The 25984-nt window shown below is 42.7% G+C and overlaps 1 protein-coding gene across 8 annotated transcripts in view; it reads right to left on the bottom strand.

The window, feature by feature from the left end:
* The window catches only part of CPEB3 (cytoplasmic polyadenylation element binding protein 3), a 94344-nt gene that overhangs the window by 60531 nt on the left and 7829 nt on the right, over positions 1–25984 (bottom strand). For 7 of the 8 annotated variants that reach the window (XM_075840997.1, XM_075840998.1, XM_075841001.1 and 4 more), the window contains exon 2: positions 21450–22291. In XM_075840997.1, the coding sequence (XP_075697112.1) occupies positions 21450–22280 (831 nt within the window). In that variant the 5' untranslated portion in view covers positions 22281–22291. Of the gene's footprint in view, positions 1–21449; positions 22498–25984 lie in introns of those variants that run through there. The other variant, XM_075840994.1, reaches the window with a different exon arrangement.

The raw sequence follows: 25984 nt of genomic DNA on the forward strand, positions 1-25984 counted from the left end.
CTGGGTATAAAGTGCACTCTGCCCGTGAACCCGCTCAATACTTTCCCTTGGTGGCGGTCACGTACATGTCCGTGACATATTGCCAAGGGGTTAATAGGCACATCTTATGGGAACTACTATGACTTTTATAGGCACCGATATGCTGCTGGCACAACTGTATGGGTACTATTAGATCTTTTGCCACTCATGGTTAGCACTATTGTATGGGAACAGCACTGTCAGGAAAGACTATGGGCACTTTTGTAATGAGAACTTTTGGATCAGAACTACTTGACTGATAAATGATCAATGACTCTACTATAGTCAACTACATAAGATGATGAGATGATCTTCATCCGGAAATGAATGAATGAAAGTACTACTATTAATTATCATGTGAGACTATCACGGTGTAAATGGAAACGTCTTCATGGTCTATTCCACATCCATATTAAAATATAGGTTTACAATATTCAGATTTACAATATTCAGATTTAGGCCAGGAGTGTGAGCCTCAACAAGCTGACCTCTACTTAAATATGGGAAGTGAGAAGGCAAGATGTTCTGCTTGTCAAGACAGGTCACTATAAATGGAAATGAGACCGTTTCAGATTCCTTTATAAGATGGAGACTATTAGGTCAGGGCCGGTGTCAGACAACTCACCTATCGAATAAAAGGGGGAGAGGGGAGGAGAAAAAAATAAAAATACAAATAAAATGAAGCACCGTATTCAACAGAGACCAAGGGTTAGAAACCGGTTGTCTTCATGTTCATTATATTATACATTAATGACCTCACAAGCTTCCTGTTCTCATTTCCTTGACAACCAATAATACAATTATTGTATCTACCCATCAACACAATGGGTTGAATCATTTAGTTTGACTCTATAGATTGCGTTGAAATGATGTTGGAAAATATAGTATTTAGGTTAAAAACATGTTTTAAAGACGTCGTATCACAAATCGACAATTATCACCTATCCAAAGGATAGGTAAGAGTTGTCTGATCACTGGTACCCATACTGATCACGGAAGTCCTAAACCACACCCCCCCCCCCCCCAATTCTCCTCACTGCTTGACCACAGTCAGGACGGTCTTGAATGGAAAGGCCTCAAGCATGCGCAAAACCATTCAAAGTTTAAGGGAATGCTGGAGATAGCCGAACACAGGCGCACGCTTGACCACCACGCCAGTCAAGGTTAAACAGTGGAGGAGGATCAGGTGGGGTTCGGAACACCAATTCACACAACCGCTGGGGGTCTTCGTGGTGGAGGCCTCAGCGATCAGACAATTATAACCGATCTTGTGGATAATTGTCGATTATGGTACAACCCTTTTGATTAGAAAGGAAAAAAGTTTAAAAGGAAAGTTGAACAAAAACATAAATAAAAAATAAATGTATTATTGAGCAGTGCAAAAAGGAATAATTTTTTGGGCATCATGGAAGGTTTGAACCTAGCAAAATATGTGGTTAGGGTAAATTGCTAAACTCAAGTTTTGGCTGTGGTTCTCTAAAACTACTGTTGACAGGGGATAATCTGGTGGACCTGGCACAGGTTTTAAGAAATGGAGAGATAAGGAGAAATATAGCAACCCAGTCAATACTGGAAAGGGAGAGCTCCTAAAAGGGAAGAGAAACCACCAATGATCAATACCAATTGCAAAAACTTCAAACTAAACTCCAATTTTAGAAGGTATTTCCAGTAATCTGCATGGACACAAGTTGACAATGAAAACATCTCTAGACTCATCACTGATCTCTTACAAAATAACCAAACATTTTATGGACATTGTAGATGGAGGTGTCTGCCCAGGATTAGAAAGACATGGCTGCTTTTTTTCTCCAAAAACAGCCTGGGATGCACGTCCACAGGTTGCATGTGGTATTGCGGCGTAGCTTCATTCACTTCAATGGAGCGGAGCTTCAATACAGACAACCCATGAACAGGTGAGACATGAATTCTGAAGCAAAGTATCTAGGATTTATTCATCTTGAACAACCCCTTTAAGGCTAAATGTAGTTGATCTTGAAACGATCGACCTGATCAGAAGGGCAACTGAAGCCTTAATAAAACGGTTATAAATGCTGATATTTTTAATGGTTCCTATACTCAGGTTAACAGCAATAATTAAACTGGTCAGTTCTGGACAGAATCAGGGGACATTAACAAACAATGCTACTGTGTGTACGGGGTGTAGGGAGTGACCATTAAAAGCAATCGGTCTGATGTGTAACGCTGTTTCTGCCAGACAATTATGAAATTGTACTTAAGTCTTCTACTTGAAAGGAAGCAATACTGCAAAGATAAAACTTTTAAGTGGTCTTGCAAAATAAAGATCACAAGTATTAATGGCATTAGCCAAGTGCTAGAAAAGAAACACTTACACACACAGATTACGCATGAGCTTGCAATTTAAAAAAGCAAGAAGAAGTAGGTGGGGAAAAAAAAAAAAAAAATAAACCACCTGTGATTATAGCAGCCCATACACATTAATGTGGATGGATCCCGCGAACAATCTTATCCTTCTACCTATGGGCATCTTAATGGTCCCCCAACAGCAGATTTCAGGGGAAACGACAACCCTTTGTTCTGGTAGATAAGCCGACACCAGAAGAGTCTCCCTTTCCCCATTGAAATACACATGCGTGCTCAGCTAAGAGTTTGGCCAACAGCTATTTTATATGCATGGCCACGTTATGTGTCCACACTTCTTCAGTATTTAGGGCATATCCACAGGACCTGCAGCTATCAGTAGAATGGGGTGAAATAAACATGCTTGCATACGTCCCTCTCCATTTAAGTCTATAGGAGTTACGGAAAGAGCAAAGTGGCACAACGGAGCAAGGAATTGTCGAACCACCGTCACAAGTAACCCCCTGTTTTCCCGATACAAGAGGGTCCCAGAGGTGGGTAATATGGATATGACAAATGGAAAATACCCCTTTAGGTACAGTTATTGAAACCATGGGTCAAGAGGTCCACAGACGTTATATTGGCTTGGTTCCATAACTGCCAAGCTCATTTCTGCTTGTTTCTTGTCAGGGCTCATGCCCACTTGCAGACTCAATGTGTAAAGATACATTCGACTCTAGAGAACAGGAGAGAATACCTGTGTACATACGGAGTCCCATGGGGAACAGCATGTTTATTTTTCTGTCGGAAATCAGAGGCGTATGGAACGGTTAATGACTCAAGCACCTCTACGGAAGCAGTTTTATGGCTCCATACAAAATAGATCTGTAAGAGGACTCACGTTCCAATCGAATGTTCGGTGGAATTTTTTTGGGCTGGGTCTCATCTTATACACGTCTAAAAAACACAAAACCTTAAAAACTGATCATGCCAAGGATTTTAAACGACTGGAACAATACAGTAGATCGGTTTATTCAAGGCATGCAGAAGATTAAAAAAAAACCTCAAGCCTTTAAACTCAAAATGGAGAAGTTAAACCCAGAAGGTTATACTGTATATGGGAGTGACTCCACCAATTTACCTACCCGACTAGACTGCCATGACCAAACCATACACAGAACTTCTCTACATATGCAGCAGTGTTCAGTATAATGGGGAAGAATGTGACTATATGGCTCTGTTCACACTTCCGTCAGAGGCTATGTTTGTAGCCTCCGTCGGCAGTTCCGTCAGGTAGAATAGCGTAGAAGGCAGCGTTAAAGAGGCTCTGTCACCACATTATAAGTGCCCTGTCTCCTATATAAGGAGATCGGCGCTGTAATGTAGGTGACAGTAATGCTTTTTATTCAAAAAAACGATCTTTTTTCACAAAGTTAGGAGCGATTTTGGTTTATGCTAATGAGCTTTCTTAATGCCCAAGTGGGCGTACTTTTACTTTCGACCAAGTGGGCGTTGTACAGAGGAGTGCATGACGCTGACCAATCGGCATCATGCACTCCTCTCCATTCATTTACACTGCACTAGCGATATAGTTATATCACTATGTGCAGCCTCATACACAAGCCCTAACATTACTACAGTGTCCTGATAATGAATACACATGAAATCCAGCCGGGACGTCATGTGTACTCAGAATCCTGACACTTCTGAATCTTTTTTTGTGAGATTCTGGCAAGTGAAACCAAATCTCGTTTAGCTCCGAGATCTCGCGAGATTTCGTATCAGTTGCTGGAATCTCACAAAAAAAAAGAGTCAGAAGTGTCAGGATTCTGAGTACACATGACGTCCAGGCTGGATTTCATGTGTATTCATTATCAGGACACTGTAGTAATGTTAGGGCTTGTGTATGAGGCAGCACATAGCGATATAACTATATCGCTAGTGCAGTGTAAATGAATGGAGAGGAGTGCATGATGCCGATTGGTCAGCGTCATGCACTCCTCTGTACAACTCCCACTTGGTCGAAAGTAAAAGTACGCCCACTTGGGCATTAAGAAAGCTCATTAGCATAAACTTAAATCGCTCCTAACTTTGTGAAAAAAGATCGTTTTTTTCAATAAAAAGCATTACTGTCACCTACATTACAGCGCCCATCTCCTTATATAGGAGACAGGGCACTTATAATGTGGTGACAGAGTCTCTTTAAGGTCAATTGATTTGACGAGAAGATTAAGACAGAAACCGATGGACCACATTAAAAGCAATGGGGTTCAATGGGCGCTGTTGGTGTCCGCCAGCTCTGGCACTCTCATTTTCATTGCTCTGCTATGACAGAGCAGAAAAACGTTAATTTTGATGGTAGTGTGAACTCAGCCTAAGGCCCCATGCACACGACCATAAAAAAATCTCCGTAATACGGACCCATTCAGTTCTATTGGCCGCAGACACCTTTCCGCATCGCTACGGATAGGTGTCCGTGCCGCAGAACTGTACCACAAAAGATAGAACATGTCCTATCTTTTGCGTTTTACGGGCCGTGCTCCCATACTTTGTATGGGAGCACAGGCTGAAAATGCGGTCTCTGACCCATGGCCACCGGCAGCTAGCCGTGCCCGCAATCGCGGGTCGTGATTAAGGGCACGGCCACGTGCATGAGACCTTACTAAAATGAATGATTACTTTCTGCTCTTCCACACAGGGATGAAAAGCCGAATAAGTATGAAGGAGAAACTAATTTAAGCCCCAGTAGGGCATATGGATATCATGGAGTGGGGTCCTGTGAAGGAGCAGCTCCCGTTCTGGCAGACTCGATCCGTTCCATTCAAGGGCGACAACCACTTTACAATGCTGTTTTGCATGACAAAGAATTCTTGCAAGGGGAAAAAAAAATCCCTGTATTTTGTGGCGGAAGCGTTATGATTACCTAATAGAAATGAAAGGGTATGTTCTGTAAATTTCCCAGCAAGCACAACACATAAAAAGCTAAAAGCTTTCACTGCTGACACAAACAAAATATTTCAGCTGAAAGGGTTTACTCACCCAGAGACAACGAGAACAGATAAATAGTGCTCCCCCTGAAACAAGGGCTAGAATTATCCTGGTCAATCTAGCCACACAATAAAAAAAAAAAAACACTGATCTGGGGACGGACACACACACACACTCTTTATATTTTTTCCCACTATAACTGCTTGCCACACATTAATGACATCAGATGGACGTTTTCGTTTTGGACGACCACGCCAATAGATCTCTAACTTGATCTGTTTGGCATGAACATCTTCCAACGACTGCACCGGACCGGATATCAACCAAAAACATTTAACACAACAGATTCGCTTTTGCGCACATATCTGCCTTTGGTCGGTGTATGTCACAGACGAAAAGTGCAAACAGTTAGCGAAGAATAGTGTAAACCTGCCTTTTCGGATGTCCAAAATGTCAGATCAGCTTAAATAGGCGTTGTCTCGTGAAGACACTTGTTCGTATACCCGATTAGGTTATGGTCATACAGGGAATTTCGTCCAAACACCTGCACCAAACTGTGGTGTCGTTTTTCAGCCCGAATGTCCGCTGCAGAAAACGGCACATAGCAGGAAAAAAAAAAGTTTGATACTTACGTAGCTATGGCAACACATCCCTCTGCCGTCTTGCAGCCTGGCCTGTGATTGGCTGGAGAGGGACGGCAGGAGGTCGTCCTGGACAAAGAAAACCAGATATCTGGGTAAAGCAGCGATTACTCAAATACAATTGACATGATGCGGATTAATAAACCTGTACCGCAGGTCAATATCTGAGAGTTTTTCCATCTGAAGGCTTGAGAGTTTCACCTGAATGGCCGACATCTAATAATACCACATACCCACTGCAGCGGCTGTTTGCCGGCGGTGCCAGGAGCGGGACCTGAAGGGGGGAGGGAAATCAACTAATTGCCCCAAGGTGCCGCATTCTAAAAAGAGAGTGGTCTCTAGTTACAAAAAGGATTTTGAAGGCTATGTAAACCTTTGAACACTTTTTATAGAACTTATGAATTGTTTGTTTAAAAAATAATAAAATAAAAAGCATTTTACTTTTTGAGAGAAGCGGTGTTGAGCACTCCGAGCCGAATCAGTCAGGTCAGCGGAACGGACTGCTTCATTGACAGCGGGTCCTGCCTGCCTCGGACAAGCAAGAGAGACGTGTTATTGATCACATCGAAGTTATAAAACTTATGTGATCGATACCATGTAGATCCAGCATGTCAGACACACACAGGACGAGCGTCCACTGAAGCAGTCAGTCCCGCTGACATGACGGTTTTCAGTTTGAGCGCAAGATACTGTATTTTTTTTTTAAGTGTTCAATGGTTTACATCGCAGAGTCAGCGCAGCGTCTAACAGGACATTTCCGAGCACTCCATGCTTCCCTCTGCTGACAAGCTTTATGGAGATGCTGATTTAATTTTCCAGCAGGACTAGGCCACACTGCCAAAAGTACCAATACCTGGTGTAAAAACCACTGCATCACTGCGCTTGATTGGCCAGCAAACTCGCCTGACCTAAACCCCACAGAGAATCTATAGGGTATTGTCAAGAGGAGGATGAGACACCGGACCCAACAATGCAGACGAGCTAAAGGCCGCTATCAGAGCAACCTGGGCTTCCATAACCCCTCAGCAGTGCTTATCGCCTCCATGCCACACCGCATTTATAACACCTCAGCAGTGCCACAGGCTGATCGCCTCCATGCCACGCTGCATTGATGCAATAATTCATGCAAAAGGAGCCCCGACCAGGTATTGAGGGCATATACTGGACATACTTTTCAGTAGGCCAACATTTAGGTATTAAAAATCATTTTTGAAATTGGGCTTATAGAATATTCTAGTTTTCGGAGACACTAAATTTTGGGTTTTCATTAACGGTTACCACAATCATTAACATTAAAGGAAAAAAGTGCTGGAAATAGATCACTCTGTCTATAATAAATCTATATAATATAGGAGTTTCACTTTTTGAATTGAATTAAGGAAATAAATTGACTTCTTGAGGATATTAAAATTTATAGACAAGGACTAATTATATATTATATACACACACACACACAAAAAATGTCAACCGCACAGTCCAGGTCTCATAAAAATGAAGGTTCAAGCCTGCCAGGGATCCGGCCACAGTCTCCCAAGATATATATTTTTCCAAAAAATAGGCAGCACTCAAAAAGTTGTAGCAAAATTAGAAAAGGTGTTTTATTCCATCAATCCAATATGACAACGTTTCAGCTCTTCAATAGAGCCTTTTTCAAGCTTGACGCTGCGTATCCGCCCTGATTATGCTCTGTGTGTTCCTACGCTTCGTCTCCTAGACTGGTGCTTGCAGCCGGGAATAGGTAGTTGTTACTATTACATTGCACTCCTACTGCCTGGAAACAGGTGACTAGCGCTGGTCCAATAGACAGATTAGGTATGGACATGCGCAGTTTGATGTGTGTGTGCGTGTGCGACCGAGTCACTAAATTATATACACACACTTTTTATTGACACACTGTATTTGGATATATTTATGTAATTTTTCTACTTTAGCACTATTGCCAGGGCCCCCCATAGCAATCGCTTGGGGGACACATGGTATCACAGCCCCACATAATTTTTATGATTTAAAGTTTGGTGGTTTCTGGTTTGGTTTCTTCCTCCCCACCCCTTTTTTATTATTACAGTTGATATTTACCTGCATAGGTCAGGTTCAGGTCAGCTGTACAGGAATGTACGAGCAGGTTCTGGAACTTTCCACCTTGCGCTCGTGAAGCCCGCGCTTTTTACTGATTGGATAATGAGCAGCAACGGCGGGAAGATTTCCTGTTTAAATTCTGGTGTCCGGCAGTGTTCCGGGCCGTTTGAAGAAGATTCAAGACAAGCCCCGCCCAGCCCTTTTTTTAAAGGGCTTCCCTGTCGCGATGTTTACTAGTGGGGTTTAGTCTCCCAGCTAATGCTGGGGGGACTTGGTTCAATAATTTGATGATGATTGATTAATGAATTTTCAATAATTCTATGGTTATGTTGGATTGAATTATTTATTCTTGGGTAACCCTTAATAAACATCACGGCCTATATTTCCACTTATAAAGTTGTGGTTGTCATTTATTTGTATGTTTATATGTTGGGGTTTGTGTTACTATGTACTTTACTATGATATTAATGTGCATTGAAATGTATATTGATTATATTATATTGCACATTGTTATGTATTTGCGCTTTGCTCCCTATTTAAAATGTCCATGTGACTCGTACATTTTGCTTGAAAATGCCTTCATTGAGAGGGTGAAACGTTGCGGTGAATAAATCCACCTTTTCGTTTTGAGTGCGGCTTCCCGTCTGACAATTTGAACATGTATGATTAGTATTGGCAACGATAGGTGTCAGAACATGTAATAAGGTCTTTGCATTCGCAAGTCTATGCAGAAAAAAATCTCTCAAATGATAAAATTTACCGAATATAGATATAAATATAATGTTTTTTTTATGACAACAACTGAATGTTTTGTTTCACTACATTAAACTGAATAAAATTCTAGAAATGCATATAAATAGTCACTAAAAAATACAAATATAAGAGCAGAATCTACAGCAAATATAATTTCCATCCCATTCTTAGCTCTTACCGTCTTCTACAAATTGAGGCTTTGTTTGCCAGAAAAAACATCTCCTCACCTCCTTTATTTATACGCCTAGTGCCAAGATTTGCAGGAACATGGATCTGCATTAAATATTCAAAGTAGTGTGTTTATGACCTACTTGCCAGCTTGCGGAGATAGTCAGCCAGACTAAACATCTTGGCTTTGTAGTGTCGCAGTAGAAAAACGACAAGCCGCAAGAATGAAATAAAAAAAATGCTGCAATAATCTAATCCATGTAGTGCAGGCAAACATGCACCTGATCCACCCGACATGATGGTGTTCATAAGGCAAAATCTACATTGTACAATGTAACTCCGTACAATACTCAACATAAGGGCCTGTTGACATCAGCGTTGGGCTTCCGTTTTTGTTTTTAAGCGAAAACAATAATGTAGTCGACTATGTTTTTGTTTCGGCGAAAAAACAAACTTTACAATACGGAAACAAAACAGAAACCAACTGCAACAGAAGCAATGGTTTCCGTATAGTCTGTTCCTGCGACAGAAAGATCGAACGGAACAGATGAACGGAAGCCCGACGCCGATATGAACAAGGCCCTAAGAGGGTTTTGCCACTCACGTTTTGTGCATCACAATACAATCCATATAAATAAGCAATCTCCAACCTGTGGCTTTCCTAGTACAACCTTCATCCTGCCCTGGCTGGGGACCACTGATGTCATTGATGCCTACATTTACATGGATTTCTGTTGAAGTGCGACGGTCTTTCTCATTGAGGACCCAGCGCAAAACTTTAGTGCACAACCGTCGATATTTAACCTATTATCGCTCTAAAAGGTCTACGGATGTTCTCAAATTTGAAGTGGCATAAGGTGCTGGTAACCAACACCACTGACCCGATGGTATACATAAAAGAGAGGGGGGCCCATAGTAAGCATCGTAGAAGGTTGAGATTATTGATATAATGAATATTATATTAATGCCTAATATATAAAAAGATCTCTGCTTATGTTAAACACTAATCCGGTATGATTTCTAGTGCACTCCTCCCAAGGAAATTATGTTCCTGGCATCCCGGGCATTCCTCTTTATGAATAGGTTAGTCATCAGAGGGGTGCGACCACGTATAAGGAAGGGTAAGACTACACAAACCTGACCCAGAATGCAGAACATCTCCTCTCCCATGTACTAATAGGCACATAAGCTACAACATCTATGAGAAGAATGTTTTATGTTCCACGTACTTACTTATTGCATGCTAGGAATTTAACCGGTTTAGGACCAGGCACCGCTTAGCCATTTTAAGCACGCATTAGTTGAATGGCTATAAGGCTGGGTTCACACAGTTTTTTTTCAGGCGGAAAATCTGCCTCAAAATTCAGTTTGGAAGTTTGAGGAAGATTTTCCTCTGCATGCACACCGATTTGCGCTGCGTTTTTTCGCCCGCGGTCATAAAACACCTCAAAATACTCTCTCTGCCTCCCATTGATGTCAATAGGAGGTCTGAGGCATAATCGCGAGAAGACAGGGCATGTCCCTTTCTCCCGCGTGAGGTAAAACCGCCCCCGATTGAAATCAATGGGAGACATTCTGCAGTTTTTTGTCGAGCTTTGCGGAGCGGTTTCCGTGCCAAAAAACTAGTCAAAAAAACTCAGTGTGAACCCAGCCTAAGGCCCCATGCACACGACCGTAAAAAACCTCAGTTTTTGCGGACCGCAATTGCGGTCCGCAAAAACAGACCCATTCACTTTAATTGAACGTGGAAATCTTTCCGTAGCACTACGGAAGGGTGTCCGTGCCGTGGAAATGTTCCGGGAATTATGGAACATGTCCGTTCTTTGGCATTTTGCGGGCCGTGCACCCATAATTTGTATGGGAGCACGGCCCGAAAATGCGGCTGTCAGTTGGCGGCCGGCCGTGCCTGCAATCGCGGGCCGTGATTGCGGGCACGGTCGTGTGCATGGGGCCCAACACTAATTTTTTTGCAATGTTTATTTTGTAATCCGTGCAGGTGTCTTAAACACATCATTTTTGTTTTCTTTACATTTATATGTTAAACATTTTTTATTTTTTTTACCTTTTGGCTATTATTTTATAGTAAAAATAGTGTTACCCTAAGATAAAACTTTTTTGTTTGTGATAGTCATTGTCTTCTGTAAATTTTGATATATTACAGGTCTATTTTAAAGTAATTGCGACATGGCTAGCGTTACGACAATGGTTGACAGGGTAATGGTTTTGTGTGTAATATTTTAATTTATTTTGTAGATTATTATTTTTTTATTAATATGGGCTGTTTCTCATAAAGGTCAGGAAATACTTTATTGGGACTATTTTTTCACAGTATACTTTTCTACTGTAAATTGAGCTGCACCGAATAATCACTGGGACCAATAGGGGCAGCGGCCTTTATTCTATACAGTGTTCCTTGAGCGAGTACAGAGAAGACAGAAGTGGTAAAAAACGGTTCCGTTTTCTCTCCAGGGTCCTCGGCAGTCTCCGACTACTAAGCACCCGACATTCAGCTGACCAATCGCTCGGGCAGCAAGCTTGAGCCTGCGCAGTGTATATAGCGGGTGGCCCTCAACCAGGTTAATGAGCAGATCATTGATCATTACAGAATTAAATCTTCAACGAAAAGTTAACAAAGCATCTGGACTGGTTGAATGCCACACAAATATTATTACCATGATGCCATATGGTTTCATGTGTGCCAATGACAGCATTTAAACTTATCAGGAAACCTAATTTTTCCATCCAGCTTCCAAATACTAAAAAGGACCTAAATCTATAGGACTCCCCTATACTCAAGATACCAAACCCATAGCTAGGTTCGAGATTAGAAATAGCAACCCTATTTACTCGGGGTTTATTAAAAATCTTTACAATAGACACGATCAGCTAACCCGACATGTTTCGTATGCAGGGGGCCTAAGGCAAAACATAAAAGTCAGTCAAAATCTGCAGAAAGGTTTGTGGAGCCAACTTTTATAAACGGATGCCGTAGTGGGTCCAAGCATGCCAGATTAAGGCCTTAGACATTATTCACATGACAGGGTTTCCACACGACCCCAGTAGGAAAAATAGACCCCTAATGGGGCTATTCACACGACCGATTTTTTGACAGCCCGGGAAACTCAGCCGTCAAAAAAATGGGACATGCCCTATTTTCGGCCGTTCACCGAATGAATGTGCTCCAAGTGACGGTCGTGTCTTCCGTCCCTCGCTCTCTGTCCTCCTCTTCCTCACGGTGTGAAGTACATGTGAGGAGGAGGGTATTTTTTGCTCCCTGTAGGAGCGGAATCCCCAATCCCCGGCCACAGAGTCGGCAACGCTGTGGTCGGGAATTGGGGATTTCGCTCCAGGAGAAGTCCGTGACTTCACTGTATCCATATATGGACACAGTGATGTCATATGCACAGTGACGTCACAGACGTCTGAAGCGGAATCCCCGGCGGTGTGGCCGGGGATTCCGCTCCATGATAAGTCCCTGCCTTCACTGTCCATATATGGACACAGTGATGTCAGGGACTTCTGAAGCGTAATACCACTGCTGGGGGGGCCAGTGTGGCATCGCCTACAAGGGGGGGCAGTGTGGCATCGCCTACAAGGGGGGGCAGTGTGGCACTACCTACAGGGGGGCTGTGGCAGTATCTGCAGAGGGCAGTGTGTGGCAAAACATGTATAAATTAAATTCATCCGATGTTAAAACGGACAGGGGAAAAAAACGGATGCAAAATGGGTCTAAAATCGGCAACACGGCCCGGAATCGGAGCGGATGCAAAACGGCTGGGAAAAATGACACAAAACGGCCGGTTTTATTGGCCGACGCTCGGACCCTGACGTGTAAATATTGCCTTATTCAGACAAGCATGTCAGTTTTGCATCTGCAAAAAATAGACCGTACTTAACGCACTTCAGTTCAGCGTGGCATCAATTAATGTCAGAATAGAGCACTTTTTTTCCCTCAACATTTCTTTAACAACTGTTGTGTGAAACACGGACCGCACACGGATGACGTCCGTGTGTGGTCTGATTTTCACGCACCCATAAACTTCAATGCGCGACGTGGTCCACGAAAACTGAACATGCAGGGAGTTTCACACAAGGGAAACACGCTGCGTGAAAAATCTGAATAGCCCCATTGAATTGCATGGGTCTGTGCGCTGGCCGTTTTTTTTTTTTTAGGGTTTAACGGACAGCACAAGGATGTATACAACGATCGTCTGAATAAGTTCACACGTACTTAAAATACTGTGGATTTTCCACAACAGATTTTGTTGTGGAAAATCTGCAGTAAAATGCCCCATGCACATGACCAGAATTTGTCCGCAATTACGGACCATAATTGCGGATCAAAATACGGTTTCATTCATTTCCTAGCCCTCGGACACCTTCTCGTATATTTACGGGAAGGTGCCCAGGGTGTAGAAAGCATCCGTAAAAAATAGGACATGTCCTATTTTTTTATTTTACGGATCGTACTCCCATACTTTATAACGGGAGCACGGCCCACAAATGCGGGTGACTGTCCACGTCCAGCCATGCTCGTAAGCACGGACTGTGATTACAGGCACGGCCGTGTGCAGGGGGCTTAATACAGTAGCAGCAAAGTGGAGGAGATTTGAACAAATCTTATCCACACGTTGCATAAATGCTGAGCGGAAAAAAAACGCTCAGAAATTGACCTGCAGTGCGTTTTTTAAATCCGGAACGTGTCAATTGTATTTGCGTAAATGCTGCATATTTGTTGCGAATTTTCACCATTAAATTCAATGGGGAGGTGAAATCTGCAAATAGCAGAAGTTGTTTGTTTTTTTTCCAACAATGATGAAGGCAAAAATGGGCCAGATAATTCATCCCGTCATGGTTGGGAAGCTACGAGACACACGTTACATGAACAGAAAAATACTGGAAATACTCAGTCCATAGATATACTTGGCACATGTAGTCACAGTCAGTTATACATTTACTACAGCTCATGCCATTCACGAACGAGCGAACGCAAAGTAATCAAACCTCATGACAGTGACCTCTTGGGTTCTTGGCCCCTGAACAGACACGGTCTATCAACATTATATTATACGGACTACTCTATCACTGCTTGCCAGGGAAGGATGTATATGCAAGACCAGGGCAAAGACCCCTTTTATTGTATTAAATTTGGACGTATACGTCGGTAACACCTCCCAACGTGAATGTAAGGGTATGTTGACACGCTTAGCAAAAAAACTTCTTAAAATACGGAGCGGTTTTCAAAGCGAAAACAGCTCCTGATTTTCAGCCATTTTATTTAGCAACTCACGTTTTTTTACGGCCGTTTTTTTGAGCCGTCTTTCTATAGGGTCAATGAAAATCAGCTCCAAAATGGCCGTGTAAAAAAAAACACCCCGTCGGAACAAAACGCTGTTAAGCCAAAAATAGGCCGTGTGAACATACCCTTAAACTTAGGGCTTATTCAGACGAACGTGATATACGTCGTACGGACCTATATTAGTCTATGGGGCTGTGCAGACATGTGCGTGATTTTTACGCAGCGTTGGTCCGCTGCGTAAAAGGTCACGACATGTCCGTTCTTTGGGCGTTTTTCGCGCATCACGCACCCATTGAAGTCAATGGGTGCGTGAAAACCACACATGCCACACGGAGGCACTTCTGTGGGACAAGCGTGATTCGCGCAACAGCTGTGAAAAGGATGAATGAAAACAGAAAAGCACCACGTGCTTTTCTGTTTACATCCAAACTGAGTGTCATAATGATGGCGGCTGCGCGAAAACCACGCATCATATGATGCTGCCACACGGAGATGTCAAGTGCCTTTTGCGCAGGCAAAACGCCGTGTTTTTTGCGTGCACAAAAAGCACACGCTCATGTGAATCCGGCCTTAGGCTGTGATGCATGCCATAACCGTGGCATCCGCCACCCATAGACTATAATTAGATCTGTTGACTGTATACATTATGAATGGCTACTGAAAAGCCCACGATTTGTTAAATATACAGTGGCATACCACAACCATAGACCCATGTTGGAGAAAACGTATACCACGCAGTATACGTTTTTTATTGTGGGATCCCTCGGGATGGAAAAACCAGTCTATTATGATATGCCATTCCCAAAAAAAGTTATAGACGTATACTAGCCCGAAAGAGGCCAAAAAGGACACCCTCTTGGCCTCCGTCAGACTAATCGAACCCTTTGGACACGTTTAGCATGTACGTCGGGACCTTTTCATTATTCCGCACAGATATTTTCTGGAGCAAGTGAATGGAACATAAAATACCCCATGCACATGCAATGCTTAGAATGGACTCTTAATTCATGTCAGGTTTTAGACACAGAATCCTGCACGTGTGAACAAGTCCCTACTATACAGATGTCAAGGGGGGGGGGGGGTCAATACAAATTGCTTATTTCCAAACTACAGTAATAACATATCTGACAAAAAAAAAAAAAAAGTATAGCAAACAATGTCAGGACACGACTTATGGAACATTAACTTTCTGGTAAATGTGTTCAACCTCCACACGTGTTCCCTGGTTGGAAATGGAAAATAGAGACACGTGGGGTCATGGAGGATCAGCGCGCTCATGTAACTGAACCTTATACATAAATGAGCAGACTACAGGGAGTTACGTGGAAGGTTTACCTAATTTAGTTAAGTAATGTTACTGTATATTATATACACACAATACAGGCCTGAAATACGCTGCGGATACCTGTGCTGAAGTATGGTGCTCCCTACCGCGAAGAGTTATGTAATAAAGCGTCCGATGGAACATGCCACAAATAATTTTTTGTCAGATTCATACGGAATCAGACATAAAATAAAAAAAACACACCTGTACCTGATATGGAAGTACAGCAGGGTCCCTGTATTATTTCTAAATAGAGAGCCGTAATACGAACACGTAAAGGAGGCCTGAGGGCAAGCTCACAAAAAGCGTAAACACTGCGGATTTTCCGCAACAGAATTTGTTGAGGAACATCTGCAGCATAAAGGGGCAGATTCAGACGAACGTATAAATAGTCCGTGTGATGGCAGTTTTTTTTTTTTAGCGAACATCACACGGCTGCAAGTATTTTTATGGGGCTGTCCACGCGACCATCGTTTTAAGGGGACCGTGTGAAGGGCCCATGAAAAAAATAGGACATGTACTATTTTTGTCCGTTCTCACAGATCCCTCAACAGACTCAAGTCTATGAGGGATCCGTTTTCCACAGCAGATTTCGCAGACGGTCGTCTGAACATAGCCTCATACAGTAGCAGCTGAGTGGATGAGATTTGAATAGATCTGATCCCCATGCTGCGTAACCGGGGAGCGGAAAAAAACAGAACACTCAAATAAACCTGCGGTTGATTATTTTAATCCGCAGCATGTCAATTGTCTTTGCATAATCAAAAGGGGAGGTAAAACACGCAACAAATAGCAGGTGTTGCGATTTTTGCGATGAAAAGCTGCGACTCCGGCACAAAAATCGCAAAATAAATTCTTAGGGTATGTTCACACCCAAAATACGGCTGAAATTCAGACGTTTTACAAGTACTCGCTTTTTTCTCGCCATCTTTTACAGACATAATTGGAGCTGGTTTTCATTGGAGTCAATGAAAAAACGGCTCCAATAACGTCTCAAGAAGTGTCCTGCACTTTTGACGTGGGCGTATTTTTACGCGCCGTCTTTTGACAGTGACGCGTAAAATTACACCTCGCCTGAACAGAACATCGTAAGACCCATTGCAAGCAATGGGCAGATGTTTGCAGACGTAATGGAGCCGTCTTTTCAGGCGTAAAACACCTCAATTTAGTCTGAAAATAGGTCGTGTGCCCATACCCTTATACTGATTAGTGCCGTGTTGGTGCCGGGATACCAGTATGATTTAAAAAGCGTCCGGTTGTCCCCTAGGTGAACTTCTGACATTACCTGAACCTAGAAGCATTTCCCAGATGGCCACGGTAGCTGCAGCTTTTGAATACGCATGGTGTCCTGGCACAAACACAGCGCTAATATTTCCCTCGTTTATTTTTATATTCGACTCTTTACACTGGCCAGTGTAACAACCATCATCTTAGACTCTTTTAAAGGGGTTTTCCACTACCAGACAACTGAGGACCTATCCACTGGATAGGTGATCAGTAGATCGGCACGGGTCCGACACCCAGACCCCGCACCAATCAGCTGCTCCGACTGCCTGCGGGCACTGGATGTCATTGTACAGTATGCAGCGTACTGAGCCGGAAGCAGTTGACTCCATACATTGCATAGCGATCGTGCTGCAGCTCTGCTCTTATTTGCTTGAATAGAAGAGCTGCAGTACGGCAGCTCGGCCACTATTCCTTCTGCAGAAATATCCACGTGTTACGTGCGGATTTTGCTGTGGATTTAAAGCGGATTTCACCCCTTCTACCTTATAACCTTTATAGCGCGGTCAATAGCGACCGCAGATTTAAGTGTTAGAAAGAGGGGGGTGACCCACTGACAGTCCATCACCCCCCCCCCCCTTTCGATGCAATCGCCGCTGGTTGGCATGGCAGCCGGTCAAAAGCAACGCACATGCATAAAATATATATATATATATATATATATATATATACATACATACATACACACACACACACATATATATATATATATATACACACTCACATACAGCATATGGATTAGTGAAATTCCCTGCTGCTTCTGAAAAGCTTGTGCTGTTCTAACCTGGTTTGCAATCTGACACCATAATATAATGTCTTTCATTTTAAAGGCCATGCACCTGCTGGCGGCCAAAATATTCATCGCTTGGAACAGCTCGGTTGAAAAGTAAATTACCACACGCTAAGGGCGGATTCACACGAACGTGAGCGTTTTGCGCGCGCAAAAAACACTGTTTTGCGCGCATGGCAGTAGCGTGACAGCTCCGTGTGTCATGTTCAAATGGATGCGCGGCTGCGTGCTTTTCACGCAGCCGCCATCATTATGACACTCCGTTTGGATGTTTGTAAACAGAAAAGCACGTGGTGCTTTTGTTTACATTCATACTTTTTACTGCTGTTGCGCGAATAGGGCGCGTCCCACGGAAGTGCTTCCGTGTGGTGCGCGTGATTTTCACGCACCCATTGACTTCAATGGGTGCGAGATGCGTGAAAAACGCTCAAATATAGAACATGTCGTGAGTTTTACGGATTTACGCTGCGAAAAAATCACGGACAGTCTGCACTGCCCCATAGACTTGCATAGGTCCGTGCGACCCGCGTGAAAACCACGCGGGCTACACGGTCGTAAATCACGTTCGTGTGAATCTGCCCTAAAACCAAGATCAGAGCCTATAGAGTGGAGAAGTACGGTGGGAAACTGACAGTGTAGAGGCTCATGCACACGGCAGAGCCCAGTACACGAAGCCAGTACGCATCCTCAGTATGGCGCCGTATTATCTCTGGGTGCTGCCGTATGTATAGAGATATTCTCCCATAGTACCAAAACTTCTATACCTCCGTAGATACTGCATCCGATGGAGCATGCCACAATTTTTTCTGTTCGATTTCATACAGAGTTTTATTCTGTCAATTTTTGTACGAATCAGAGGTGTAGCGAGGTATAGTAGAGGGCTCATGGACCTCTATGGCAGCTCTATTATGGCTCCGTACAAAACAGACGCCATAATACAGCCATGCGCATGAGCTACAAGCATCTGAACCAAGGCTTTGAGCTTCCAACAGGCAAAACAAGCATACACACACACACACACACACACACACACACACATATATATATTTTATACATACATACGAACTTCAAAACAGGCAGTGGGAAAATACATTTTGGGCACTAAAATACACGATGGAAAAAACTCACAGCGTATACGTTAAACGTATCCATAGTTCCCCATTTACCAGACGGAGGCTAAACGAGTGTCCTTTTGGCCTCTGTCAGGTCAGTATGCGTTAACGTATAGTTCATTTTTTAAACTAAACAGGAAAGCACAGAACGCACTTTCCTATACAGAGGGTCACCACACGAAAAAAAAATAATATATAACCACATGGTATATATATATTTTTACTATAAAACAAATGCCACTGCACGGCGTCCATCACAGGCCCCCGTCAGACATATACGCCATGAGCGTACACCTCCAATGGAAGCCACCAACGAGGTTTATACGATACCAGTGGTCTCTCAGCGCCTCCTGTAGGTGGGTGAGGATGCTGCTGCGGGGTTGAACAAGTCGCAAACAGCACAGATTAGCGCACAGGCTTTTGTACACCATGTTCTTGCTCTATTTTAATAACCGGAATAAAATGTTCTCTCGACCATTAGGGTATGTTCAGACGCTTAACCAAAAACTTTTAAAAATACAGATCGGTTTTCAAGGGAAAACAGCACCTAATTTTCAGCAACTCGCGTTTTTTATGGATGTTTTTTGGAGCTGTTTTTCTATAGAGATCAATGAAAAACGGCTCAAGAAGTGACATGCACGGGTATTTTTCGGAGGCATTTTTTACGCGTCCGTTTTTCAAAACAGCCGCGTAAACAAGCGGCCCATCGGAACAGAACGCCGTTTTTCCAATTGAAATCAATGGGCAGATGTTTGGAGGTGTTTTGCTTCAGATTTTTCAGCCCGAAAATAAGCTGCGAACATACCCTTAAAATACAAAACTGGGTGGATTTGTTCTTACCAGCATCATTTGGGTTGTGCCACACAGAAATACCAAAAAAAAAAAAAAAAGTTAAACTGAATTACGTATATACGACTGTGGCTGTAACGTTATGACTGGATAAATGATAACAGGTCTTAGCAATGAAAAAACATCTAAAAAGGATACAACTTCCTAATTCCATGGGACCGAAAACAATAGTGGCGAAGAACCACGTCACACGCTCTGATTTTTTTCCGTCTATTCAGATGGGATAATTTACTGCAAATGGTACAAGAAGAATTTTACCCATCATAGAAGAAAAAAAAAATTTATAAATAAAATATAAAAAAGGGACTCCAAGAAATTATTTTCCGATTTACACGATGCAATCACACGACGAGGAGAATTTTTTTTTACTATTTATTTTTGTTGCCCATTGGCATAAATAGGAATATTTATTCATAGTAATGCACCGGAGTAGTGAGCCAGTCCCCCCCCCCCTCCCATGCAGCACAAGTCATGTTTATTAGTAAAGCTTGATAAATTTGTTGCATGGAGTGCGGACCCTGAAGGTACGCATATTTTCCTGTCCGTCTAACACATCAGAAATAAATATAAATTATAAATAATTAGTTCAACCCAGAAATCAGCATCTACCGTAATGCAAAACCATTCTAGAAATCTATTTGACAATTTTACATGTCCATAATAAAGTCGTTTCCTAGGTCACACCTACGAAGGGCAGGTAAAAAGTTAAAAAAAATATACAGATCGTGTAGGTCAACTAGGCAGATTAGCCGAAATGTCAAGACGACTGTACTATAATGAATGGTATTTCAGCACTGCCTTTATCCAACAGCTGTTACAAGGCTGCACAAACATTCCCTCTATACAAGGTCTGTACCGTTCTGTAACGTGGTCAATGCCTGGCAGAATACCATGTTACCCTATAGTTTTGCAAGATTCACATTAAAGACAATAAGGCTCGTATATATAAAAAGTGTCAGCGATGGGAAATCAGACATTTTTATGCTGCAAAAGCAATCGGTCGTGGTGCGATACATTTACAAATATACTAAAGTGCAACAACAATACAAACGTGTGACAGCAATAATATTTTCATCTTTTACTGGGAGACATTTTTCTGCATATGTCACGTGACCGAAATTAACAAAAAATGCAAGACCTGAACCCAAACGACACGGTGCGATAATATGCCAATTACATTACTGCAAGAATGACATCCACGGAATACTGAAAATATCGCAGTATCTTATACAATGTAGCGACTCCGTACAGACAATATGGAATATACCACTGCCCTAAAAAGTCATAAAATACAACAAAAACATAAAACCGCGTATTTTAGAATACACTTCTTGAAATACGATTCGGAAGTGAAATTAGGGATCAAAGCGCTACAAGAAATAAAAGCAGGTCCAAAAGTATTTTATGGTCATTATGGGAACAAATAAAAAGATATTAACATTTAATAATAATGTGAATGGCACAGCTGTGGCAAAATTACACAAATTGTGCAAATTGCAGGTGGACGTACATTTGCGCCATTACGCAACATGACCGCTCTTATGAACAAAGTCGCCCGGGGCCGCAAAAGGTGTGCCAACTATCAGGAATTAGGTGTATAGAATACAGACGCGGCCCATAACCTAGCAACATGAAAACGTCTGGGCAACCCACTACCCAATGATCATATGCCATATCGGACTTGGCCATTTGTGGTACATTGCCCAAGATCCAGTCATTCAGAATGCTTTAACACTGTCATTGCTAGTAAAGGATTCATTCTGCTTTCTAGAATGTGATGGCAAAATATTAGACAAACATAAAACAAAGATTAACAATTAATGGGTACCTGCAAGGGCAAAAGGTTATTGCCATTATCCGTCCTGAAAGCGTTGTCCTCCACCCACGACTTGGGAGCTAGAGGTGAAGTACGAGGGAATTTAGGGGGTGCAATCACATTACTGGAGTAGGGCTTTTTCATTGGGGAAATTGGATTGAGTGGTGAGGGCACCCCAACCCCAACACCAACTCCTACCCCCACTGCCCTGCGTGGGTCTCTGCCTGGCTGCATACCACTCCAGGGATTGGAGGGGTTATTCCACGCAGCATTTTGCTGGTTATTCCAGCTGGAAGGAGATGGTGATGAAGAGGATGAGGAGGGTTTATTGGTCAGGATAGCCTGGTGGCTATAAGCGTTTCTATGATTATAGGGAGGATGATTATTGGGGCTCACAGGGGACCTTCTCTGCTGTTGCTGATGAGTCTGATGAGCTATCCCCAGTTGAGGGGAGTAGGTGCCCCCATATACAGGGTTGACATGGTGGTGTGGGAAGTTCTGGAATAGCATGGTCCCATTGACAGGGGTAATTCCTTGGAAAAAGCTGTCATCCATAGCATTGCTAGTACCTCCAGTGGACCAGGTGCTTCCAAAAGATGGGGACAAGGAAGGGCCAGTGGGGGGCTCCTGCTGACCAGGCTGGGGGAAGCTCAGACCAGGCAAGATGGGGGACTCCATTTGCATCTTCTCCTTCAAAGTTGGGGTGCTGCTGTTGTTCTCAGAATTGGGGGGCTCTGCAGCACAGGAGGCTTCTGAGATGTTGGGTTCCTGCTGCTGAGATGATGGGGTTGACTGCTGCCTCTGCTGAGTTTGGCTTTTGTCCATCAGTAAATCATCCTGCATGGCTTGCACAGCTGAAACAGGGGAGAGAGAGAAGCAGATGTGGGTAAGGACTGTGTCACCTGGCAGCCTCCCTGGCACTAAACCACTGCAATGTGCTGCATGTCAGCAAGTGTGCCAGTGCCCTGCAGCCGTGCGCCCTCCCCGGGGGCAGAGGAGCCACATTACACTGCGATTCCGCCACGTCTCTGCGCTCCAGTACCGGAACTCTGCGCTCTGCCTGCACTCACAGCCTGATTCTGGTTCCTGTTATCTGCAGGCGCCGCCCCCTCTCCGGCTAGCCCCGCCCCGCTATTAGCATACGTCAATACACACTGCCGCGTCCTTCAGCAAGGTTACCGGAGCCGGCAGCAGCCCGGGCTAGTGATCACCGCTGATCACCAAGCTGCACCCCACTATTTATCATGACGCTCAAGCTGCAAGCCTCTATCTATCCTTATGTACTCGGTGCACCTTGCCATTCATGCTGAATCCCCACTATTTATCCTGATTATCAAGGTCATTCATAATCCCCACTGTTATTCCTGATCGACAATGTGTGCGCCCCGAAAATAATGCTGATTATATACATGCACAAGATGTTACCCAACAATTAAGCTGATGTTCATTATTTACATGCCGCACTATTTATACCGATCATCAAGACGTACCCCACTATCTATACAGATCAACAACCTGTACACCACTATTGATACTGATCATCAAGATGTACCCCACTATTTATACAAGATCATTAAGATGTACCCCACTGTTTATACCGATCAAGATGTACCCCACTAGTTATACCGATCAAGATGTACCCCACTAGTTATACCGATCAAGATGTACCCCACTAGTTATACCGATCAAGATGTACCCCACTAGTTATACTGATCAAGATGTACCCCACTAGTTATACCGATCATCAAGGTGTACCCCACTATTTATCCAGATCATTAACATCAGCCACACTATTTATCAACATGCACTGAGATAAAAACAAATCCTCATTATATACATGCACCCCATCTTACAACTGCTCACAGCTATTATTTCTTATCACTGCTCAGTATCCGTCCTGATTAGGAAGATGCACCCCACTATTCAACCGGACAATGAAGCTGTACCTCACTATTCACGCTTGGGGTATGTCCACACATAGCGTAAACACTGCTGATTTTCTGCAACGCATATCGTTGCGAAAAATCCGCAGCATAATACGGTAGCAGCGGTCACATAGGAAAAAACGTCATACCAGAAGGTCAGGCTGCACGGTCAACAGAGGAATGCATTGCTATGACTAGAGGTAAATATAAGCTTTTTTTTTTTTTTTTACCACTGTTTTCCGCCACCAAAAAACTGCACCACAATTTGGGCCAGTATTTCGGCCAGAATTTCCTGCGGGTTCCAGGGCGAGTACGCAGTGTACTTTTACACAGCGTATCTGCCCTGTGTGAACATGACCTTATTGTTAAAATGTGCCCCACTTTTATCAGTGAAAACGGAACCTGCACGGGAGCACCTCGGACGTGAAAAACCTTCACGTTTTTCACCTCCGAGTTTCTCCACGTTCGTGTGAATCTGGCCTAAGGGTGCGACACCACTTTTCATGCACATTGCAAAGTTGCACGCCTCTTCATCTTGAACATTAACATGCACCCCCTATTGTGGCCAGTATTCTGCATCAGTATTTGGAAGCCAAATCCTCAAGTGGAATCTACACAGAGAAAACGAATAATGGAAAGATTTGCACTTCTCCCATGTTATTTTGCTCCCAAATACTGTAGCAAAATATTGACCAAAATACTGCCATAAGGACATAATAGGGAGATAATTGAATGACATAAGACAACCTCTTTGAAAAACTGATCCAATACGGATGACAAACCAATCTAATAAAGACCTAATAAGGATGCATCCATATTTGAATCACTCTCTATAGACTTCAACAGACGTCTTTCATCTGCAATACGTATAAAAGTAGTGTATGATGCGTTTTTAAAATGCACGCATATTTTATACGTCTATGTGAATAGCCTCATTGTTTAACGTTAGCTCTGCATTGCAATCTGCAAAAAAACAGATGGAGTGTTAATGTAAAATACGCTCTTCTGAAAGAGGCCTAAAGCCACTTTCACACGCCAGTATTTTGGTCAGTATTCTACATCAGTATTTGGGTACGTTCACACGCAGAGTGTAAAACGGCTGAAAAAATACGGAGCTGTTTTCAGAGAAAACCGCCTCTGATTACTAGATGTTTTTGAAGCTGAAAACGTTTTTTTCAGGCATTTTTTGGGAGCCATTTTCTATTGACGCAATGAAAACCAGCTCCAAAAACGGCTCAAGAAGTGACATGCTACTTTTTATGGGGCGTTTTCTTACCGGCCGTTTTTTAAAACGGCGATGTAAAAAACGTCACATCTGAACAAAATGCAGTTTTTCCCATTGAATTCAATAAGCAGATGTTTGAAGGCGTTCAGCTACCATTTTTTCCGCGTATTTAGGCGTTTACGGCCCAAAATATGCCTGAAAACACAGCCTGTAACCATAACCTTAGAAGCTACAACCACGAGTGGAGCCTACACAGAGAAAAAGTAAAAGGGAAAGATTTTACCTCCTCTGTGTTTTAGATCCTCTCCTAGTTTTGTCTTCCAAATACTGACCATAATACTGCCGTATGAAAGAGACCTTAGGATGTATTTACAATCTTTATAAGTATTCCAGAAACAGTAGTAATTGTAGTTGTACTAATAGTATTAGTAATTGTAGTAAAAGCTGTAGTAGTAATATGAGAAGTAATAGCAGTAGTAGTACTAGTAATAGCAGTAGTAGTAATAGCAGTAGTAGTACTAGTAATAGCAGTAGTAGTAATAGCAGTGGTAGTACTAGTAATAGCAGTAGCAGTAATAGCAGAAGTCATAGTAGTAATAGCAGTAGTAATAGTATTATTAATAGTAGTAGTAATAGAAGTTATTTCAGTAGTAGTAACAATAGTATTAGTAGAAGTAATAGCAATAGTAGTATTGGAAGTACTACTAGTAAAAGTAGTAGTAGTAATAGTAGTTTCCATAAAAGTAGTAGTAGTAATAATAGTTATAGTATTATTAATAGGAGTAGAAGTAGTAATAGCAGAATAGTAATACTAGTTATTGTAATAGTATTAGTAAAAGCAGTAGTAGTAGTAATAGAAGTAATAGCTGTAGTAGTAATAATAGTAATACTAGTAAAAGCAGTAGTAACAATATTAGTAATAGCAGTATTAGTAATGCCTGGACACAGCTTACCCCTGCAAAATCAGCCATTTGCCGGGGGTGCCGCATTTTGAAAGAGGTTGTTGTGTGGGTTTGTTTTTAATTTTTTTTTGTAGTGGTGCAACTACGTGTAAATGTACCTACCCCAAGAAATGTTTTTTCACCCCCAACTCCTCCATAAGCATGCCTGGTTAGCTTGGACGAGGGAGACAGCAGGTTGCTGGGCACCTCTGTCGCTGCTTATTTCAGGAAAACAATAAGGGTATGTTTACAGGGTTAACAAAATACGGCTGAAAATACTGAACTGTTTTCAAGGGAAAACAGCTCCTGTAAACTAGCGTTTTTCACTGCGTTTTTTCGGCCATTATTGGAGCCGTTTTTCTATTGAATCAATGAAAAAACGTCTCCAAAAACAGCTCGAGAAGGGACATGCACTTTTTTTTGCTGGAGCGTCTTTTTACGCGCCGTTTTTTTTAA

The sequence above is a fragment of the Rhinoderma darwinii genome, chromosome 11 (assembly GCF_050947455.1).
Source record: "Rhinoderma darwinii isolate aRhiDar2 chromosome 11, aRhiDar2.hap1, whole genome shotgun sequence".
In the NCBI taxonomy this organism is placed as follows: domain Eukaryota; kingdom Metazoa; phylum Chordata; class Amphibia; order Anura; family Rhinodermatidae; genus Rhinoderma; species Rhinoderma darwinii.